This window comes from Orcinus orca, chromosome 2 (genome assembly GCF_937001465.1).
Source record: "Orcinus orca chromosome 2, mOrcOrc1.1, whole genome shotgun sequence".
Lineage (NCBI taxonomy): Eukaryota > Metazoa > Chordata > Mammalia > Artiodactyla > Delphinidae > Orcinus > Orcinus orca.
Window position 1 is genome coordinate 108,368,634 of NC_064560.1, and position 24,189 is coordinate 108,392,822.

The 24,189-nt window shown below is 36.1% G+C and overlaps 1 protein-coding gene across 9 annotated transcripts in view; it reads left to right on the plus strand.

Moving 5' to 3' along the window:
• Positions 1-24,189, plus strand: part of GABPB1 (GA binding protein transcription factor subunit beta 1) — a 79,630-nt gene that overhangs the window by 52,371 nt on the left and 3,070 nt on the right. For 4 of the 9 annotated variants that reach the window (XM_004281282.4, XM_049706078.1, XM_049706073.1 and 1 more), the window contains 4 exons: positions 1,211-1,358; positions 1,710-1,823; positions 17,254-17,439; positions 20,682-20,797. In XM_004281282.4, coding sequence (XP_004281330.1) covers positions 1,211-1,358; positions 1,710-1,823; positions 17,254-17,439; positions 20,682-20,797 — 564 coding nt within the window. Of the gene's footprint in view, positions 1-1,210; positions 1,359-1,709; positions 1,824-17,253; positions 17,440-20,681; positions 20,817-24,189 lie in introns of all 9 variants that reach the window. The other 5 variants (XM_004281283.4, XM_049706075.1, XM_049706077.1 and 2 more) reach the window with 4 other exon arrangements.

Genomic DNA, 24,189 nt, shown 5'->3' on the forward strand with positions numbered 1-24,189 from the left:
ATAAAAGGATCTCTGTCATATGGATGATTTGAACTATTTAGCTTGTAGTTTTTCATTTTGGACTTATTTTGGACAGTCCTATTCCTTTTTCACTTCCTCTTTGTTCATTGCTGTTCATTTTCCTAATTGTAAGACCACAGTCTTTGCATGTAACATTAGAAGATTAGATAAAGTGATTACTTTCAGTGTTTGTAAGGTTCTGAATTCCCTTCTATACATTTTAGTCTATTAATTATTTTGATGCATGTTTGGATACCTTATGGTTTTTCAAGTCTGTTATACTTCCACTAACATTTTTTTTTAGGAATCATAATCATGTCCCCTCAGTGAGTGATGCAGTCTTCATCATTCTGATTGGTTTCTTTTATTTTTTCACCATCCTCAAAAAAATCTGTTTATGAACATAGTTATTTATGGTTTTTGGACAAGTTTTCCTACTAACCAACATTACTTCTCTTTTCTTTAGCTAGACAACATTGATGTAAATTTTCTTCTTTACTTATTGCGTCTTCTTGCCTATCTTCTTGTTCTCCTTCCCAGTAGAACTCTTCTCTAAGACTATCTGAGTCTGTTGAACTTCATCTAGTTACTTAAAAGATGTTATGTGTTCAGGAAAATAAATTGTGCTGTGCTTCTTCCAATTCTTTTACTCCCAAGAGTGCAGTTTGGAGCCTAGGGTTGAGGATGGAGGACAATTAACTGAGAAGGATGTGCTTTATATAGGTAGTGTTATATATTGCTGAATATAGTAGAGAACATAATTTGATTTAAGTAATTTAATTTCTGTAGCTGCAGGGCAGCAGAATATCTTTCAACTGTGTTCTATTTATATATAGAACACAGATTTTTTTTTTGGCCCCACCGCGTGGCTCGCGGGATCTTAGTTGCCTGACCAGGGATTGAACCTATGCCCTTGGCAGTGAAAGCGCAGAGTCCTAACCGCTGGACCACCAGGGAATTCACTCAACTGAGTTCTATACAATCCTTTCAGATACCTACTTCGCCTCACATGGGATTTTGCTGCTTTACCTAAGAGGGGAACTCAGGATATAAATACATATCTATGATTTACCACTATACTTTCAGTAGACCAGAAACAAAGATTTCCATTTGTATTATATGATTCTTAGATTACAGGATGTTACATTAAAAGTCTGTCCTATATGTTCTGGTTATAATTCTGAAAACACTGTGGTAATTTGTCCTCTAGATTGCTATGCAGAACCAAATCAACACAAACCCAGAGAGTCCCGACACTGTGACGATACACGCTGCAACACCACAGTTTATCATTGGACCTGGAGGGGTGGTGAACCTAACAGGTCTGGTATCTTCAGAAAATTCATCCAAGGCAACAGGTATTGAGATGCATATAGGATAGCTGTTGGGATTTTATGCTTTAGTAGGTATTCATCCTTTTAAGAAAGGACTGTTGGAGAATGAGGGTAAGATTATATCAGCCACCTTGGTTTTCTTTGTTATAATTGGCAAAAAAATTTTTATGAGGCAAAATAATCTAAAGAAAGGTGATATTGCAAAATGTACTGCAGTATTACCTTTCAAAAGTTAATGCTATCCAAGCTCATTTTTCACAAAACTAATATTAGCTAAGCTTCATTTAAGAGTTGAATAAAGTAAAACAGATTATCAGAAAAATTCACTAGATTAAATTCCTTAAAAATTCAAACATGTTTTCTCCTTTATCGTAGATGAAACGGGTGTATCTGCTGTTCAATTTGGAAACTCCTCTACATCAGTATTAGCTACATTAGCTGCCTTAGCTGAAGCATCTGCTCCATTGTCCAATTCTTCAGAAACTCCAGGTTAGAAAAACGAGTCAAATGTGTACATCGAAAGTTGGAGATTCAAATATTTGCACAGGCCAGGAAGGAAATTTAAAAGACTAAAGGGGGCAGGGTTGAGGTTATGGCCATCTGAGGAGAGTGGGGCAGGGCAAGGGTGCATCTCCTTCTCAGCTCTTACTGATTATAGTAAAATGCTCAGTTAGTGTTGCCAGACTCTGTTTTTTTCAAGGGAAGCTGAAAATCTGGATTTTAAAAGAACATTAAATCTTGGCAATTATTTAAAATTAAATTAGGATTAAAATTAATTAAAATTAAAAACAAACTTGTGTGGTTCACAGAAAACATGTCTGTGTACCCCATTTGGCTTTGTTTTACTAGTCTGACTTTTTGTATAAATAAATTAGCTAAGTATATATGAACCTGCTGTCTTTTTCATAACTTTTAATTTTTGGCAGCTCTATTAGAATGACATAAAATCTTAATGACTGACAAAACTAGGAAATAGCACATCAACAACCACCATTAAAGTATAACTTGGGGTTAAATGATTACAAACAGTATTAATAGCTGGTTTGATAAGGTTTACCTTTATACTTAACCAAAATAATTCTTGCTATAATTATGTAAGTAAAATATTTTTTAATTAGGGAATTTAAAAGACTCCACAAAATTATTTTTCTTACTGTAGTTTAAGCCATTTTATTTGGACCAATGCTTAAGAAAGTAAAGAATAATTTGTTGTCATTCATTATTTAATTTTTTTTCAAAATGTGACTAATAATAATAATAACAGCAACAGTTCGCTGCATGTTTACTGTGTGTGCTATGCACTGTGGCTGATGTTTTACACATCTCATTTAATCCTCACCAAAAAGATCGAAGGTAGATATTACTGGCTTTGACTCTTCAAGGTGATGATTGGATGATGTATTTTTTGGTGGTGGTGGGGTGGTTACTTATCTCTCGCCTTTCTCCCCCTCTCTCTCTCCCTCTCTCCCTCCGTCTCCCCCCTCCCCCTTCCTCCCCCCTCTCTCCCTCTATGCCCCTCAACTAGTAATAGTAAACATTTATTCATTCTCCAGCTTCTTTAGCATTGTAATCAATGTTTGAATCTAAACCTTTATATTTGGGAGTCTTAAGATTTTTCTGAATCACTTTTGGCCATTAACAGCTACGTGTATCATCCTATTGACATGCTGCTTTTATGACCTATGCCTGGATCTCTTCAGCACCTTTGTAATTGCATAAGTATATCAAAGAAAATTAATTTCATTGGTGGATTTCTATTTGATTAAACTTGTAAAATTTTTGCCTTTATTAAAGTACATATCTCTGAAAATTAATCTTTTCTTCAAAGTCAGCTCGAAGTTTTTACATTTAGATGTTTGACTCCACAAATTGGTCATACCAACTTCTCTAACTTCTACCTTTGAAAATGTTATGTGTGGTCTAGTGTGAGAGAATTGACAATTTTAGTTGATTTTTATTGCATGTGACTTACAGTCTTCTGTGAGCACAACAATTTTTTTATTTCAATACTACATCATAGTGAAATCTTTCTGAAGGTATTTTAAGAGCTTGAATTAAGTTAAAATTCAGGTGAGTACATTGCCACCAGTATAAACAACTCAGCTGAGGTGTGTAATCACATAAAGAAATATCTTCTCGCAGGTCAGTTTGCACATGCTCAGTCAAGTTATTTCTCTGCCTCTTGGCCGTCCAGTTTCTTTTAACATTATTTGTCAGACTCATCCTGATTTAGAAATGTTTATATGTTTTTTCAAGGACATCTCAGGATCTGGGAAATGAAGTAGTATTCCCATTTTATATATGATGAAATTGAGGTTTGCGGAGGTTAAATAGTTTTGTCTAATGTAGCATGGCTATTAAGTGGTGAAAGGAAGTTTGTGCTCAAGGTCTGACTGATTCCCAAGTTGTGTGTCTGTGACCACTAAATATACTGTTTCCTCTATGCAGTTTCTTCAGGTGATCAGTGGCCGAGTCTCTTCTAGAATGTTTATAATTTGGTTTGTGATAGGAATAAATATTTGTGTAATCATCACTTTGTCTTGTATGAAACAAAAGCATTGCTATTCCTAGTTTTACTTCTGAGGTGTATCTTTTGGAGCAGTCTTTTGAAATAAATGTTCTCCTGTTTGCCCTTTTTAAATGATTGAAAAAAAAATATAAGAACCATCAGTACACTAACTGGTACTGCTCTTATTCTTTTCTTTTACTGGCTAAGTAGTACAGTAAATACATCTTCTGATAATAAATAGCCAGTGTAGCAGCAAATGGACTGCATTTGAAATGGAAGCTAGCTGGCTGACATGGTCCTATATATAGAGGGGAGGTACCCTTGATAGTCCAGAATACCATGCTGTTTCATTTGAACTATGGCTTTAAATAGTTCTTTCATGTTTACATTAGGACTATCTTTGACATATAAAACAAATCTTAATGTTAGTCCAATGGGAACATCATAAAGGAAATCAGTCTAGTATAATGCTTTCATTGTGAAATGAAATGTCTTCTTGATGTTACAAGCAAATATAACTTCAGATTGTCACTGTTTGATGATTGAATTGCTTCCTTACTAGCATTTTTTATGTAAATATTTCCAGTTTTATTCTTTTCTCATAAACCTTTATTCTTCCAAGCATTTAACTTGTTAAATTTTTAATCTCCATGCATAATTTTCATGATTCTTTGTCTGTTTGATAGAAGTACAAAAAAAAAAATTTGATAAATCTCAGTATACCCTGAAGAGTTTGTTGCTAATGTTCATTTTTATTAAATTGGTTTTTTGGGAGTTTTTATTTCAGTTCCTGAGCCCACAGGCCTATGCTAATGTGCATAATTATATTAAATAATCATTAGGTCTATCTAGGTCCAGGCCAGGCCAGAAAAACATGATGAAACACTTGATGTAAGTCATAAATTTAACTTGGCATGATGAATTATAGAAAAATAATGATTAATATGTATAGGGTTCTTGCTATAAGCTTGTTATTATGCTAAGTGCTTTATGTGTATTATCTCATCTCGCAATAGTCATCTGAATTAAGATATTATCATTGACTGAGGTTTAGTTTTCAGCTCTGAGGTTTCAGAAATATTTTATTAATATATCCTGGGTTAATATAAAGGACTACTCACACTCAGCAAACTCATAAGAAAGTGATACATAAATCAAAATACTAAGTTATTTATTTTTAATTTCTTTTAAAGGGAGGATACAACTGTCTTTTGATACATGAAATTACCTTACTCATTTTGAAACAAATCAGTGAAAAAATTTACAGCCTTTAAAAATATGCAGACACAGTTTTCAAGATACTTGTTTAAAACATCCTTCATAATTTTGGAGTGGAATAATTCAGAAGTATCAGGCATCTCTAACATTAATATAATAATTGTCCTCTTTTACATTATTATTATTTTTTAACATCTTTATTGGAATATAATTGCTTTACAGTGGTGTGTTAGTTTCTGCTTTATAACAAAGTGAATCAATTATACATATACATATGTTCCCATATCTCTTCCCTCTTGCGTCTCCCTCCCTCCCACCCGCCCTATCCGACCCTCCCTATCCCACCACTGTAGGTGGTCACAAAGCACCGAGCTGATCTCCCTGTGCTATGCAGCTGCTTCCCACTAGCTATCTATTTTACATTTGGTAGTGTATATAAGTCCATGCCACTCTCTCACTTCGTCCCAGTTTACCCTTCCACCTCCCCATGTCCTCAAGTCCATTCTCTATGTCTGCATCTTTATTCCTGTCCTGCCCCTAGGTTCTTCAAACAAACTAGTAGAATTTTTGCTTGGAAATAGTTGGAAATTATCTTGTTAATTTATGTACCCAATGATTAGAAGGCTGTGTTACTTTAAATATTCTGTGATTCAAGTTTTCTACTAATTTGAACTCCTCTCAGTTAGTTTGAATTAATATGATAATATCAACAAGAGCAGCATTCTTAAATTTTGTGTGAATCAGAATCACCTTCTCAACAATCATTTGCCCCAATTCTACCCCAGTGGATTCTGATTCAGTAACTTTAGGGTGGGACCGTGACATCCATATTTTTAACATGCTCTCAAAAGTGATCCTATGGCACACCAGAATTTAAGAATTTGACCCAAATTTTAAAAGTTCTATTTCTTACTACTAATAGACTGTATAGTAAATATCTAAAGATTGTGAGTGTACTACAGCAAAGATTTGCTTGAATAATATATATTTCTTATTTATTTCATTTTTATGTGTAATTTAATATTTATTCAACTGTTTATGGGGTGCATAGGTGAATCTCTAAAAGGAAAAGATGTGGGAGAGAGGAATGGCTTTCTTTTTTTAATTTTATTTAATTAATTTATTTATTTTTACATCTTTATTGGAGTATAATTGCTTTACAATGATGTGTTAGTTTCTGCTTTATAACAAAGTGAATCAGTTATACATATACATATGTTCCCATATCTCTTCCCTCTTCCGTCTCCCTCCCTCCCACCCTCCCTATCCCACCCCTCCAGGCAGTCACAAAGCACCGAGCTGATATCCCTGTGCTGTGCGGCTGCGTCCCACTAGCTATCTACCTTACGTTTGGTAGTGTATATATGTCCATGCCTCTCTCTCGCTTTGTCACAGCTCACCCTTCCCCCTCCCCATATCCTCAAGTCCATTCTCCAGTAGGTCTGTGTCTTTATTCCTGTCTTACCCCTAGGTTCTTCATGACATTTTTTTTTCTTAAATTCCATATATATGTGTTAGCATACGGTATTTGTCTTTCTCTTTCTGACTTACTTCACTCTGTATGACAGACTCTAGGTCTATCCACCTCATTTCAAATAGCTCAATTTTGTTTCTTATTATGGCTGAGTAATAGTCCATTGTATATATGTGCCACATCTTCTTTATCGATTCATCCGATGATGGACACTTAGGTTGTTTCCATCTCCAGGCTATTGTAAATAGAGCTGCAATGAACATTTTGGTACATGACTCTTTTTGAATTATGGTTTTCTCAGGGTATATGCCCAGTAGTGGGATTGCTGGGTCATATGGTAGTTCTATTTGTAGTTTTATAAGGAACCTCCATACTGTTCTCCACAGTGGTTGTATCAATTTACATTCCCACCAACAGTGCAAGAGTCTTCCCTTTTATCCACACCTTCTCCAGCATTTATTGTTTCTAGATTTTTTGATGATGGCCATTTTGACTGGTGTGAGATGATATCTCATTGTAGTTTTGATTTGCATTTCTCTAATGATTAATCATGTTGAGCATTCTTTCATGTGTTTGTTGGCCATCTGTATATCTTCTTTGGAGAAATGTCTATTTAGGTCTTCTGCCCATTTTTGGATTAGGTTGTTTGTTTTTTTGTTATTGAGCTGCATGAGCTGCTTATAAATTTTGGAGATTAATCCTTTGTCAGTTGCTTCATTTGCACATGTTTTCTCCCATTCTGAGGGTTGTCTTTTGGTCTTGTTTATGGTTTCCTTTGCTGTTCAAAAGCTTTGAAGTTTCATTAGGTCCCATTTGTTTATTTTTGTTTTTATTTCCATTTCTCTAGGATGTGGGTCAAAAAGGATCTTGCTGTGATTTATGTCAAAGAGTGTTCTGCCTATGTTTTCCTCTAAGAGTTTGATAGTTTCTGGCCTTACATTTAGGTCTTTAATCCATTTTGAGCTTATTTTTGTGTATGGTGTTAGGGAGTGCTCTAATCTCATACTTTTACATGTACCTATCCAGTTTTCCCAGCCCCACTTATTGAAGAGGCTGTCCTTTCCCCACTGTACATTCCTGCCTCCTTTATGAAAGATAAGGTGACCATATGTGCGTGGGTTTATCTCTGCGCTTTCTATCCTGTTCCATTGATCTGTCTTTCTGTTTTTGTGCCAGTACCATAGTGTCTTGATTACTGTAGCTTTGTAGTATAGTCTGAAGTCAGGGAGCCTGATTCCTCCAGCTCCGTTTATCGTTCTCTAGATTGCTTTGGCTATTCGGGGTCTTTTGTGTTTCCATACGAATTGTGAAATTTTTTGTTCCAGTTCTGTGAAAAATGCCAGTGGTAGTTTGATAGGGATTGCATTGAATCTGTAGATTGCTTTGGGTAGTAGAGTCATTTTCACAATGTTGATTATTCCAATCCAAGAACATGGTATATCTCTCCATCTATATGTATCATCTTTAGTTTCTTTCATCAGTGTCTTATAATTTTCTGCATACAGGTCTTTTGTCTCCTTAGGTAGGTTTATTCCTAGATATTTTATTCTTTTTGTTGCAGTGGTAAATGGGAGTGTTTTCTTGATTTCACTTTCAGATTTTTCATCAGTAGTGTATAGGCATGCCAGAGATTTCTGTGCATTAATTTTGTATCCTGCTACTTTACCAAATTCATTGATTAGCTCTAGTAGTTTTCTAGTGGCATCTTTAGGATTCTCTATGTATAGTATCATGTCATCTGCAAACAGTGACAGCTTTACTTCTTCCTTTCCGATTTGGATTCCTTTTATTTCCTTTTCTTCTCTGATTGCTGTGGCTAAAACTTCCAAAACTATGTTGAGTAAGAGTGGTGAGAGTGGGCAACCTTGTCTTGTTCCTGATCTTAGTTGAAATGCTTTCAGTTTTTCACCATTGGCTGTGTGTTTGTCATATGGCCTTTATTATGTTGAGGAAAGTTCCCTCTATGCCTACTTTCTGCAGGGTTTTCATTATAAATGGGTGTTGAATTTTGTCAAAAGCTTTCTCTGCATTTATTGAGATGATCATACGGTTTTTCTCCTTCAATTTGTTAATATGCTGTGTCACGTTCATTGATTTGCATATATTGAAGAATCCTTGCATTCCTGGAATAAACCCAACTTGATCATGGTGTATGATCCTTTTAATGTGCTGTTGGATTCTGTTTGCTAGTATTTTGTTGAGGATTTTTGCATCTATGTTCATCAGTGATATTGGCCTGTAGTTTTCTTTCTTTGTGACATCCTTGTTTGGTTTTGGTATCAGGGTGATGGTGGCCTCGTTGAATGAGTTTGGAAGTGTTCCTTCCTCTGCTGTGTTTTGGAAGAGTTTGAGAAGGATAGGTGTTAGCTCTTCTCTAAATGTTTGATAGAATTTGCCTGTGAGGCCATCTGGTCCTGGGCTTTTGTTTGTTGGAAGATTTTTAATCACAGTTTCAATTTCAGTGCTTGTGATTGGTCGGCTCATATTTTCTATTTCTTCCTGATTCAGTCTTGGCAGGTTGTGCATTTCTAAGAATTTGTCCATTTCTTCCAAACTGTCCATTTTATTGGCATAGAGTTGCTTGTAATATTCTCTCATGATCTTTTGTATTTCTGCAGTGTCAGTTGTTACTTCTCCTTTTTTCATTTCTAATTCTATTGATTTGAGTCTTCTCCCTTTTTTTCTTGATGAGTCTGGCTAATGCTTTATCAATTTTGTTTATCTTCTCAAAGAACCAGCTTCTAGTTTTATTGATCTTTGCTATCATTTCCTTCCTTTCTTTTTCATTTATATCTGATCTGATCTTTATGATTTCTTTGCTTCTGCTAACTTTGGGTTTTTTTCTTCTTCCTTCTCTGATTGCTTTAGGTGCAAGGTTAGGTTGTTTATTCGAGATGTTTCCTGTTTCTTAAGGTGGGCTTGTATTGCTATAAACTTCCCTCTTAGAACTGCTTTTGCTGCATCCCATAGACTTTGGGTCGTCGTATCTCCATTGTCATTTGTTTCTAGGTATTTTTTACTTTCCTCTTTGATTTCTTCAGTGATCACTTCGTTATTAAGTAGTATATTGTTTAGCCTCCATGTGTTTGTATTTTTTACAGATCTTTTCCTGTAATTGATATCTAGTCTCATAGCATTGTGGTCGGAAAAGATACTTGATACAATTTTCTTAAAATTACCAAGGCTTGTTTTATGACCCAAGATATGATCTATCCTGGAGAATGTTCCATGAGCACTTGAGAAGAAAGTGTATTCTGTTGTTTTTGGATGGAATGCCATATAAATATCAATTAAGCCCATCTTTTTTAATGTATCATTTAAAGCTTGTGTTTCCTTATTTATTTTTATTTTGGATGATCTGTCCATTGATGAAAGTGGGGTGTTAAAGTCCCCTAGTATGAATGTGTTACTGTCGATTTCCCCTTTTATGGCTGTTAGTATTTGCCTTATGTATTGAGGTGCTCCTATGTTGGGTGCATAAATATTTACAATTGCTATATCTTCTTCTTGGATCGATCCCTTGATCATTATGTAGTGTCCTTCTTTGTCTCTTCTAATAGTCTTTATTTTAAAGTCTATTTTGTCTGATATGAGAATTGCTACTCCAGCTTTCTTTTGGTTTCCATTTGCATGGAATATCTTTTTCCATCCCCTTACTTTCAGTCTGTATGTTTCTCTAGGTCTGAAGTGGGTCTCTTGTAGACAGCATATATATGGGTCTTGTATTTGTATCCATTCAGCCAATCTGTGTCTTTTGGTGGGAGCATTTAGTCCATTTACATTTAAGGTAATTATCGATTTGTATGTTCCTATTCCCATTTTCTAAATTGTTTTGGGTTCGTTATTGTAGGTCTTTTCCTTCTCTTGTGTTTCTTGCCTAGAGAAGTTCCTTTAGCATTTGTTGTAAAGCTGGTTTGGTGGTGCTGAACTCTCTCAGCTTTTGCTTGTCTGTAAAGGTTTTAGTTTCTCCATCAAATCTGAATGAGATCCTTGCTGGGTAGAGTAATCTTGGTTGCAGGTTTTTCTCCTTCATCACTTTAAATATGACCTGCCACTGGCTTCTTGCTTGCAGGGTTTCTGCTGAAAGATCAGCTGTTAACCTTATGGGGATTCCCTTGTGTGTTATTTGTTGTTTTTCCCTTGCTGCTTTTAATATGCTTCATTGTATTTAATTTTTGACAGTTTGATTAATATGTGTCTTGGCGTATTTCTCCTTGGATTTATCCTGTATGGGACTCTCTGTGCTTCCTGGACTTGATTAACTATTTCCTTTCCCATGTTTGGGAAGTTTTCAACTATAATCTCTTCAAATATTTTCTCAGTCCCTTTCTTTTTCTCTTCTTCTTCTGGAACCCCTATAATTCGAATGTTGGTGCGTTTAATGTTGTCCCAGAGGTCTCTGAGACTGTCCTCAGTTCTTTTCATTCATTTTCTTTATTCTGCTCTGCAGTAGTTATTTCCACTATTTTATCTTCCAGGTCACTTACCCGTTCTTCTATTGATCCCATCTAGAGTATTTTTCATTTCATTTATTGTGTTGTTCATTGCTGTTTGTTTCATCTTTAGTTCTTCTAGGTCCTTGTTAAATGTTTCTTGCATTTTGTCTATTCTATTTCCAAGATTTTGGATCATCTTTACTATCATTTTTCTGAATGCTTTTTCAGGTAGACTGCCTATTTCCTCTTCATTTGTTAGGTCTGGTGGGTTTTTATCTTGCTCCTTCATCTGCGGTGTGTTTTTCTGTCTTCTCATTTTGCTTATCTTACTGTGTTTGGTGTCTCCTTTTTGCAGGCTGCAGTTTCGTAGTTCCCGTTGTTTTTGGTGTCTGTCCCCAGTGACTAAGGTTGGTTCAGTGGGTTTTGTAGGCTTCCTGGTGGAGGGGACCAGTGCCTGTGTTCTGGTGGATGAGGCTGGATCTTGTCTTTCTGGTGGGCAGGTCCACGTCTGGTGGTGTGTTTTGTGGGTGTCTGTGGGTTTATTATGATTTTAGGCAGCCTCTCTGCTAATGGGTGGAGTTGTGTTCCTGTCTTGCTAGTTGTTTGGCATAGGATGTCCAGCACTGTAGCTTGCTGGTCGTTGAGTGAAGCTGGGTGCTGGTTTTGAGATGGAGATCTCTGGGAGATTTTCGCCGTTTGATATTATGTGGAGCTGGGAGGTCTCTTGTGGACCAGTGTCCTGAAGTTGGCTCTCCCACCTCAGAGGCACAGCACTGACTAATGGCTGCAGCAGCAAGAGCCTTTCAACCACACGGCTTAGAATAAAAGGGAGAAAAAGTAGAAAGAAAGAATTAGTAGAAGTAGAAAGAAAGGAGGGAGCGAAGGAGGGAGGGAGGGAGGGAGGAAGGAGGGAAGGAAGGAAAAAAAGAAAGAAGATAAAGTACAATAAAATAAAGTAAGGTAAAATATAAAGTTATTAAAATAAAAAATAATTGTTAAGAGAAAAAGAAAAAAAAAACAAAAAAAACGGACTTATAGAACCCTAGGACAAATGGTGGAAGCAAAGCTATACAGACAAAATCTCACACAGAAGCATACACATAGACACTCACAAAAAGAGGAAAAGGGGAACAAATCATAAATCTTGCTCTCAAAGTCCACCTCCTCAATTTGGGATGATTCGTTATCTATTCATGTATTCCACAGATGCAGGGTACATCAAGTTGATTGTGGAGCTTTAATCCACTGCTTCTGAGGCTGCTGGGAGAGATTTCCCTTTGTCTTCTTTGTTCTCACAGCTCCCAGGGGCTCAGCTTTGGATTTGGCCCCACCTCTGCGTGTAGGTCGCTGGAGGGCCTCTGTTCTTCTCTCAGCCAGGACAGGGTTAAAGGAGCCGCTGATTCAGGGGCTCTGGCTCACTCAGGCCAGGGGGAGGGAGGGGCACAGAGTGCGGGGCGAGCCTGCGGCGGCAGAGGCCAGCATGAAGTTGCACCAGCCTGAGGCGCGCCGTGCGTTCTCCCGGGGGAGTTGTCCCTGGTTCCCGGGACCCCGGCAGTGGCGGGCTGCACAGGCTCCCCGGAAGGGGGTTGTGGATAGTGACCTGTGCTCGCACACAGGCTTCTTGGTGGCGGCAGCAGCAGCAGCCTTAGCGTCTCATGCCCGTCTCTGGGGTCCGTGCTTTTAGCCGCGGCTCGCGCCCGTCTCTGGAGCGCCTTTAAGCAGCGCTCTTAATCCCCTCTCCTGGTGCACCAGGAAACAAAGAGGGAAGAAAATGTCTCTTGCCTCTTCGGCAGGTCCAGACTTTTCCCCGGACTCCCTCCTGGCTATACGTGGCGCACTAAACCCCTGCAGGCTGTGTTCATGCCGCCAACCCCAGTCCTCTCCCTGCGCTCCGACCGAAGCCCGAGGCTCAACTCCCAGTCCCGCCCGCCCCGGCGTGTGAGCAAACAAGCCTCTTGGGCTGGTGAGTGCCGGTCGGCACTATAGTTCTTCAGAGGACAGAGATTACTTTTAGCTGGAGTTGGGGCATGGGGCTAGGGGAGTGGGGTGAGGTTGAGTTGTACCCTAAAGAATGAATGGGATTTAAGGATTTAGATAGATAAGAACTCATTTCAAGTTATTCCATTTTGGAATGTATTCCAAAATGAAGATACAAAAAAGTAAATATTTTCTTTTGGGGATTGCAGCTGCCTTTTTCCTCATAAGAAAACCACCCCTGGTGGTACACTATTAAACAGAGGCAATCATGTTGTCCTATTTTTCTACCAAAGCTTACACACCAGTCTGTTACAGGTGTTTCCTATTTGGAAAATCAAAATTCCAGGAAGCTCTCACCCTTACTCTCACTTCTTGCTTTAGGACAAAATTAAAATGTACAAATAATAAAAATTCATGGAGGGATATATCATGCTTATGTTAAAGGAATAACTCAAAACTGTTCTTGAGCTAAGTTTTCCATATATTGGTTTACAAATAGCTGTTCATTTACAATTAGAAAAATATTTATTCATTCATTGAACAGATTGTTGTTGAATATCTCTTATGTTCTGGTAAACAATCATATACAGTCCCAACCTTTGTGGAACACGTAGTCTTTCAGTAGAATGAGATATTAAAGTTATTCACTCAGATAAATACTTGTGATTCGTGGTATATATAAAGAATACAGGATTTTGACCAAGTTGGTGAGTCTTTCTAGAGGAAGAGATATTTAAACTAAATTTAAACTAATTCCTATATATATTTACTATACTACATTTAAACTAATTCCTATATATATTAAAAAATATACATAGGAATTAGTGGAGCAAAACTTGGGGGAAGAACATTTTAGGAAGGAGGACACATGTGAAGCTTTTGAGGCAGGAAAGCTTGTCCTTTCAGAGGACTCAGAGACCAGCGTGGCTGAGCTCAGCAAGTGGGAGAGTAAGTCACGGTAATTGAAGGTAAGATTATATAGGACTTTAAAAATGATTTCTTTGGTGGGCTCTGGAAGGGAGTTTAGTTAGGAGTCTAATGCAGTCACCTGGGGAAGAAATAATGGTAGCGTGGATTAGGATTTGGCAAAGGGATAATAAGAAGTGAATAGATTTGAGAGTTATTTAGTTGTAGAATCAGAAGTTAAAATTGGTTGGATGTAGGCCTTACATCTGCAGTGTAGTTTAGTCCTTATGAAACTCTCATAAAACAATATTTTATGGCTCTAACCTACAGTTTTACATTGATTTTGCATTGCTTAGTCTTATTCTTTCTTGCGGCCCAGCTATATAATCCCATTAAATGGACATCTGTGACTACCCTTCTTTTTGTCTTTAGAGCAACTTCAGCTAATTGTTAATAAGGTGGTTTTTTCCAAAGTTATAATGCATCTGGTGGCTGTTTCCCTCCTTTCTCCTAATAGTGAAATTTGAGTCAGGTCCCCTTTGCATGTTGTTATTTTTTTTTGTCTGTTCCTAAAGTAGATCAATAAAAGTGAATTGGCTTTCAGGTATATATTACTGGGCTTCGTAAGATTGTTTTGTTTTTGCCTTTTTAAAAAAAATGTCAGGTTCTATTGCAGGCAATCCTACTTTTGAAATGTTATTTTTTTCTTCAGTAAGCCTAGTTTCTATTTTATTGAAATATTTATATGCATATAGAATTTTCAATCTTCTAGTAACATCTCAAAGACAGTTTTTTCCTTGTCTTAGTTGACTTTTATGGCATTAAAATTCAAAAGTCATGTTGAACAAGAGGTCTCAAACATTTTCAGAGATGCTGTAGATTATCTAGGCTCTCTTTGTATATTATAACTTGACTTTTAAATTAGACCAATGAATATTTATTAGTTATTTTTTTATCCGGGGGTTTTATATTTGGATATATCTGTCTATGTATATTTTTTTAAATAACATTCTTTTTAAAGTTTTTAGGCTTTCTGTTTTATTCTTACATGTTTCAACATTTCACTGCTGGGTTGTTTTTAGGATTACTGAGGGGGTTCTTTGTTTTCTTACATAATTGGTTTCCTTATAATTTTTTCTTAAATTCCTTACCATAGCACAACTTAAAAAGAAAGCTTTTTAGATGAAAGGCAAGAACTCTCTTATCTTAATGACAGTCATTGCAAATAGTGCAAAGATGAAAGTTCTTGAGTTGTGCCTTGATCATATGTGGTCTCAGAAATTTCTTACATATGATTATGTTTTTAAAAATACTTGCTACTTATAGTTAACATTCAACCATAGTGAACATTTGTTTTTCATATGGATATTTTTTACAAGATCAAAGCAATAGTTAATGTCTTTGAAAACCTCAGTAGTTGTTCTATTGAATACATTACTGTTTTATGCTCTACATTTCATTTTAATAATTATCTTCCTGAAATTTTCTTAAGTGCTTGGTGATAAAGCCTAATTATGGTTTAAGACAAACAAAAATGAGAGAACTCAAAACATAAAGGTTTTTGCATTTTGAATATCATCTGTGGTTTGCCTTGTGACCCTTGATTACCCAAATAACACAGTAACAGGGTTGCAGCCAGGCCTGTTACCATGAGTTCATCCTTGAAAACTAGGGTCCTAGTACTTATCTTGCCTTTTATTAAAAAAGGAGTTTGTTTAATTAGAGCATCTCTGTATTTAGTAAATCCCTTGGTCGTTAATATCCATGACATTCTGCTGGAATTTGGTAGCAACTTGGCGTGTTTCAGAGTAACTGTATCTGAAGGGTAGCGTGACTTCAGGAGAGAATGATTTTATTTCATTACACTTTTGGTAAAGTGTTGCCTCAAATAACACATTTCAAAAAACCATATCATTTAGAAATAGTTTTTTTTGTCATTTCTTTTTTCAGAATTAGTTATATTAAAATGTTTTTTAATGTTGATAGTTATTAAAACCCATAGAAAAATTGGAGAATGAACTTTATACCTTGCACCTGTATTCACCACCTGTTAACATCTTGCCACACCTGCATGTTCACACACAAACACAGACACATGCTTTTATTTTGCCATATTATCTGAAAGTAGGCTAAAGACATCATGACACTTCATCCTTAAATTCTTCAGCATGTATCTACCAAGAACAAGGACAGCTTCCTATGTATTCACAGTTCTATTATGTTTCTTAAAAACAGTATTAATTTAGTAATATTATCTGGCATATGGTCCATATTCAAGTTTCCTCAATTATCCCCAAAATGTCCTTTATAACTATTTGTTTTCACCCAGGATCCAATCAAAGTTCACACACTATATTCGATTATTATGTCTCTTTAGTCTCCCCCAATCTAGGACAGTCTTACTGCCTCACTTGTTCTTTATGACACTGAAATCTTTGTAGAGTTTAAGCCAGTTGTCTGCAGGATCACTCACATTCTAGATTCATTTGTTTCTTAATAATTAGATTCAGGTCAAACATTTCCAATAAGAACACAGGGATATTTTGTAATCTCCTGTTGCATCACATCAGGAGTCACTTTAATTGCTGTGTAGTATTCCAGTGCATGAATCTACCAGTTTATTCATTCTACTTTTGACAGATATCTGATTTGTTTCAAGTTTTTGACTATTATGAGTAAAGCTGCTATGTGTAGTCTTTTGGGATCAGTAGTTGGGCGTAGCTTGTGGGAAGGGATTTTGGCAATTTCTTTACCTAGGCAAGACCTGGAGTGCTGTGTTCAGCTGCCAGAATCCTCTCTGAACCTTTCATAAAACATTGAGAACATAGTTTTGAATTTTATTTATGTAAATGTTAATATATTTTTTCATAGCCTACAGTACCAGATCTATTTGCCACTTATTATGAAGGCAACCCTTGCTCACACAATCCAAAAAGGGAATACTGTTTATTCTCTCTGCTTGAAGAATACAAATTTCCATGTTTTGTTGGATAGGAAATGTATATCAACTCATATATGTAAATTTGAATGGAGTATAACCACATACAATATCTTATTTTTTGGATTGTGGAATCTTATTAAGCTGGCATAACCTTTGTCATATCTGTGACCTTAGGAGAGCTTCTAAATTTCGTACCTCATAGAACTAAATGAAGATAGTTTATTTAAACATGTGCAGGCATAGATAGTTGGAACTCACTTATTGTAAATTGTGGGACTTGTAGTCAACTGTTTACATAGGTATCTACAACACCAATGGAGACTGAATTTAAAAATCATGTAAAAGCTTTTCTGTGTAAGAAAGAAGGACGGACAGCAAAGGTAGCAGAGCAAAAATAAACTTCTGTTCATACTTTTATATACGTTCACTGATTTTTACATATATATATTTTTTTCCAGTAGTGGCTACGGAGGAAGTAGTTACTGCAGAATCTGTGGATGGTGCAATTCAGCAAGTAGTTAGTTCAGGGGGTCAGCAAGTCATCACAATAGTTACAGATGGAATTCAGCTTGGAAATTTGCACTCCATTCCAACCAGTGGAATAGGTCAGCCCATCATTGTGACCATGCCAGATGGACAACAAGGTTGGTAGAAGGCATTTACATAAAGTTTGCATTTATTCTTAATCCTCAGGAAATTGTGACATGTTTTTCAAAGCATTTATTTTTGCCTTAAATTTTGTTTTTGTAACCTTTTGCAGCAGACTTAATTGCCTAGTTTTATTTGCTTAGGCTACTGTTAAAATTAGCTTGCTTTCTCTGGTTGTATACTAGGTACAAAGAGGAATTGGCCCCAAAGTATTCTGGTTGGAAAATGAGCTTAAATAAATAATTCAAAATCAGTATTGGACAATACTTTCCTAGGCCATTTAATGCAATTCAGATATCATACGGGCTTTTAAAAACACCATGTGAAAAAAAGCTACTTAAAAAGAAGTTGGACTTAGGAGTTATGGTAGGAACATAGTGACAACTTTTAGCAGCTTTGTTGATAATTGTCCCAATTTTTTCCTTTTGAGTAATAAGAGAGTAGTAATAAGATAGATGAAACATAAGCCCCAGTTTCATGTTTAGTGAACCTAAAAGACTGAGAAAACCACAAAATTCCATATTTTAAGTGCTTGCCAAAAACATCTTAACATCTAAGCCAGGGCAGTATCAGGGAAACCCCCAGTCGTGCATCAAGAAAAGGGGTTGAGCTCAGAAATCAGCAATAAATATACACTTCCAGTAAGACAGGGCCCAATCTGAGTAGGAAGTGCTGCAAGTAGGATTAAGATAGACTAGAGCATGAAAGCTGGAGGAAGCAGAAAGAGAAGGTGCAGAAAGTTCCTATCTGAACAAGCATCCCAGTACCCAGTACTCTGTACTCCCCCACCCCCCACCAAAAAAAGTATGTGCACACATAACCTTTTAGAAAACGACTAGGATTGCAGAGACCAAGCCTCTTCATGGCCTGTGAAGGAATTAGGGAACGGAAGGGCTGGAGGTAGAAGTTCTCCTAAACCAGGTTTGGTTTAGAGTGATAGTGGAGGTATGGCCCTGCAGAGAGGCCAGGTCTCAAGGAATGATTTTGTTGCCATAGCAGTGGAGGAGGAAACCCTTGACCTGTGGAGCCTGGGAGGCTTTTCTCACCGCTATGCAGAAATCTCCTGCTGGTGGTCCAAGATTTGGATCAAGCCCAGGTACTTTCACAAAACTTTAAAGAACTAATTCTAATTATATAGAAAAGAAGAAACTTTCAAAGTATTTGTTTTAAGCAGATATAACATTGTTTCCAAAACCTGACATTATACACACAGTCTAATCTCATTGATGAACAAATGGAAAGAAACTCATGTTTTTGGATAGGATGACTCACTATTATAAAGCTCTCAATTCTTCCTGAGTTAATTGATAAATGTAATGTGATAGGAAAAAAAAGACTGTATTAGTTTGCTAGGGCTGCCATAACAAACTACCACAGACTGGGTGACTTAACAGAAGTTTATCTTCTCACAGTGCTGGAAGGTGGAAGTCCAAGATCAAGGTGTTGGCAGGTTTGGTTTCTTCTGAGGCCTTTCTCCTTGGCTTGCAAATGGCTGCCTTCTTGCTGTGTCCTGATATAGTCAGCCCTCAGTCTGTGTGTGTTGTCTGCGACCTAATCTCTTATAAGGACACCAGTCATATTGGATTAGGACCCACTTAAATGACTTCATTTTGGACTTCTCTGGTGGCGCGGTGGTTAAGAATCTGCTTGCCAATGCAGGGGACATGGGTTCAAGCCCTGGTCGGGGAAGATCCCACATGCCACGGAGCAACTAAGCCAGTGCACCAAAGCTACCGAGCCTGTGCTCTAGAGCCTGCGAGCCACAACGACCAAAGCCTGCGTGCCTAGAGCCCATGCTCCGCAGCAGGAGAAGCCACCACAATGAGAAGCCTGTGCACTGCAACAAACAGTTGCCCCCGCTTGCCGCAGCTAGAGAAAGTCTGTGCACAGCAACGAAGACCCAACGCAGCCAAAAATAAAACCAAAATCTCATTTTACCTTTTTAACCTTTTTAAAGGCCCTATCTCCAAATACATTTTGAGGTACTGGGGGTTAGGACTTAAAACATTTGAATTTTGAGGGGGACACAATTCAAGCCATAACAAAGACCAATAGGTCTTTTTCTGGAATTAGTCAAACAGATTCTGAAGTTTATTTTGATAGAGGAGGAGGGAAGAAGAATAAGGATAACTAGAAAAGAAGAGCAATGAGAGGACCCTACTGAATATTAAAATAAACTTTTAAAGCTTTCATAATTTAAAAATTATAACTGGAAAATGAATATATAGACTAGGTAGTCCAGTGAAACAGATATAATTCTCAGTTCTTCTTGAGTGAATTTATAAGTGTAATGTAATATGGTATGAGTTAAAAGAAATACTTTAATTCTCAATATTTCTAATGTTTTTAATTACATTGTACTAAATAAATAATAGTTTTACTATTTTTTCATTTATTTACATTTATAAATGACAGTAGGAGAGTTTTTAATGTTTTGACAACCTTAAAGGCTGTAGGACAGTTGTAATTTTTCCCATTGATGATTAAGATTGTTTTGCATAGTTTTAGCTTGCACAGTCATGTTTATGTTCCCGCACTGGTTATGCAAAGCAAGGACAGCCTCTTGCTGTCTGTATATTTACATTTATGTAAAGAGATACTAAAAATTGGGACAGTCTAACAACCCAGTGGAAAAACAAGCAAAGTTTATAAACAGATATTGTTCATAATGGTGTATCCTCACAGTGGAATATAATGCAGCTAAATGAAAGAAAGCTCTCTGTGTGTTGGTGAAAGATACCCTAGATATATGGAGTGAAAAAAGCAGACACAGAACGATATATCTATCTTATGTATGTTTGAATGTATGTTTTGTATGTATGCTACCTTTTGTGTAAGAGAGAGAAAAAGGAGAATGTATATTCATGTTTGGTTTTACATAAATGAACACAAGAACAATGTATAAGCAACCAGTAAAAGTATCTGTTTTAGCAAGGGTGAAGTCAGACCTCTCAAAATATGCTTGTTAAGTATTATTTTGATTTTGAGCCAATGAATGTATTATCTATAAAATTAAAAAACATAAGTAGGTACCTTAAACAATAAGTAGTTTTCAGTAAATAGACAAGAAGTTGAAGACAAATATGGACATTTCTCATAAACAGCAAATCAGTGTTTTGAAATTATTGTTTTTGGAATATATTTATTTTAGATGAGTTGCATCAACAATCTCAAGACTAGTTTTAATTCTTCTAAACCTATCTGTAAATGAAGTAATGTGTACATTTTTTCATTTTAGTATTAACAGTACCAGCAACAGACATTGCTGAAGAAACTGTTATAAGTGAAGAACCACCAGCCAAGAGACAATGTATTGAAATAATTGAAAACCGGGTGGAGTCTGCAGAAATAGAAGTAAGGAGTCTTTTACCCGGTGTGTTTTGCTGCAGTCATCCAAAATAAATTCCATTTGCTTTTCTTTCTTTCTTTTTTTTTTTTTTGTCTTTTATATTTATTACTGACAGTATTGTTTTGATATAGCATGAGTACTTTTTTGTCTAATTTTTTGGCCTTATCCATATAGCAAGCCTTCAATAAATAAATATTGAATGAATGAATGAATGAGTAAAGAATTTGTTTGTAACAAAGTCTGTCATCATGGTAACATTGGAATGTCTTTTGTTCTTGTACTGCATCCTTTATTTTCTATTAAATTTACGTACATCATTCTCCCACGTCACTAAAGGGAATGTCACTATATATTGACTAAAAAAATTTTTTTCTTTCAAAAGTGAAAGGCGAATGCCTATTTGGGCTGGAAGGTGCTCTTAAAGAATGTTGAAGTTTGTCAGCTGAGTTATTTTGTAAAAAGCCATAGGTAACTGTTTATTTCACGATTAAGTCCCTTAAGGAAATTAAATTTAGACTGTTGATAGGATTCACCTTCTTTTCCCTCTGCCAAACTAGTTTGTAATTGTAAACTAGTTTGTAAGTGTAACCAAACCATAGTTATTACCTCACAGATTTTTTTCTCACATGACTGTAAATAAAGTTATGTTTTCCAAAGTTGATATTAACTTATATCAAATGAAAATAAGATCATTCTTGAATAACTTTGAAAGAGCAGCTGCAGTGTAAAGAAAAGAATATTGGACTTGAAATTACATGAGCTGGATTTGAATCCCACCTCTTGCCCCTCCCTATTAGCTTTGAGGCAAGTTATCTTACCTTTCTGAGTTCCTGTTTATTTTCTCCCAAATTGGAATTTAAGATAACAATATCTGTATTTTGGGGGTTTTATGAGAGTTGAAAAAGTCAGCATACTCATTATATACACATTCATAATATCTAATATGTGTGAATAATAAATGTTGGTGAATATTTAGGAATTCTTTGTTATCATAGAAAAGAGAGGATTTTAAAAAATGCCATCTAAAGGCAACATAATTCTGACTGAGGACAATTAGAAAATATCCTTGCCCAAATTCGTTTACATGTAAGACTGGTACATCTTTGGCCACAATCTCAAAGGACATATTATTGAGTTACGAAGAATTTGACTCATGGTTTAACCAGAATGTTTGATAGACTTGTGACTTTAATTATTGAGGGTGAGTTGTTTCAATTCTTCAAAATTTAAAGTGATATTCAGTACACTGAAGTTTTTATAAACTAACCATTTATTTCATTGAATGGTATCAGTATACTTATTATTTTAAAATCTTTAATGTCTTTTACTGATAAATCAGTGGATCTTGTTTTCTGGCATATAAGGTGAGAAAGATTTTGTGATGTACTTTGCTTTAACTATTTAATAAAACATTTTTAAATTACTTGAATTTTCATTGAACATAAACTGACTCAATTCAACATTTCTTTTAATATGTCAATTCAACATTTTCAAAATAATGAATGTGCAGGCTGTACTTTTATTTACCTAACAACCAGTGAGAATTTCTGTTTTCATCAAAGATCAACCTAATTCCACTCTTACAGTCTTTCAGAGACCAAGGAGAATAATCGCAAATAACAAGAAAGTATGAATTGAGGTATATAAATTAACTAGAACCAAGGAGATTAGAACTTCAGGGAGATGGAATTTTAGCTTGATATAAAGAACTTCACGAGTTAGTTTTAGCTTAATTTTAGTAATTAGAGCTTTCTGGTAATGGAAGTCTTATTCTCCATCACTGGAAATGTTCAAGCCAAAGTTGCAGGATGTTAGAGCTATTACAGAGAGACTTTGAAGCATGCAGTGAGAAGAGATGGTAGAGGTGGGCAGGGGATACAGAATGAAGAGAGACCTCCAATGTTTTCTAAAACCAGGTAATCATTTCCTTATAGTACATAAGAGTTCTTTTGATTTTATTTTCTGAGGTGACCAATAGAGTTATCTTGGGGGTATACTTTTATATTCCTTTCTAAGTGATTGCTTAGCCATTAACCCAAAAAGTTTCTCTAAAGCAGTGCTTCTCACCTGGAGCAGTTTTGACCCCAGGGGACATTTGGCAATGTCTGGATACATTTCGGGTTGTCACAATGAGGGACATGCCACTGACATTTAGTGGATAGAGGCTGGGGATGCTGCTAAACACTATACACATCCTACAATGTGTGTTTTGCCGCTCAGTTCTGCAGTTGTGGTAGGAAAGCAGCCACGGGCAATTTGGAAATGAGTGGGTATGGCTGTATTTCAGTAAAACTATAAAAACAGGATCATATTTGACCCATGGCAGTTAGAAAATGGACAGCTCAATAGACAAGGAGAGAGCTCATACACCCTGCCTAGTTTATCTCTTTTTTAAAAAAAACATTTAATGGTTAAGAATATGAGTCTGGAAGCAGATTTAGGTTTGAATGATAATTTTCTGAGTGTGATTGGTCAAGTTATTTAGCCTTTCAAGGCTTGGCTTCCCCATCAGTAAAAAGGGGAAAATAATAGCACCTACATTATCAGAGTGTTGTAAGGTTTAAATGAGAATGCATGTGAAGGACTAGTACAGTGGTGAGCATATAGTAAATGCTCAGTAACTGTTAGTTGTATTATTATTATCTTCTAAAATTTATATTGTGGTATGGTAGAAGATAAATCACTTTAATGATTTTTTTTTGCTTTATAATAGCTAAAGTAAAATAAATTTGAATATTAGAAAATTACATATAAACTATTAAAAGATAATTGTTAATAGCTGAAGCAGAATTCAAGAATCTTGTTTGGAATTTAAAAAGCAAACTCGAAGTCTTTCTTTGTTCTATTATTCTGTTGCCTAATGTAATCATAATATATTGCTTGGGCTTGGAGTTGAAGTGTAAGGTATCTTCCTTACTGCTTTCATCTCCTGAAATAATTGTGAATCTCTTGCTGTTTCTAAGTGTGAATAAATAGGTAATACTAGAAGATGCCTTAGAGTTAATCTTTTCTAATATTTCCAACCAAATCAGGGCAAGTTTTTATCCATATTCAAAACTTTGGCTGCCAAAGGATCTTATTTCTTAGTACATGTAAAAGTATAAAACACTTATGCATGGCTGTACTCACAGGCTGTACTCCTGCCAGAGGTAGGGGTCTAGCTCCCACCCTTCCACTGGTGCCCAAATTCCTGCATAGTTCACTGCCAGGGACTGGTGTCATTTGCTTACGTGAGGCTGGCATCTTGCCTGAAGTAAGGAGAAAAGGATAGCAGGGTAGGGCGTAGGCATTTCTTCTACTTGTACATTTTGTGTAATTGGAAGATTTGGAGACTACTTATATAATCAATCACTCTTACATTTGGTGGACTCATGGGAAAAATAAATGTTAGATCTAG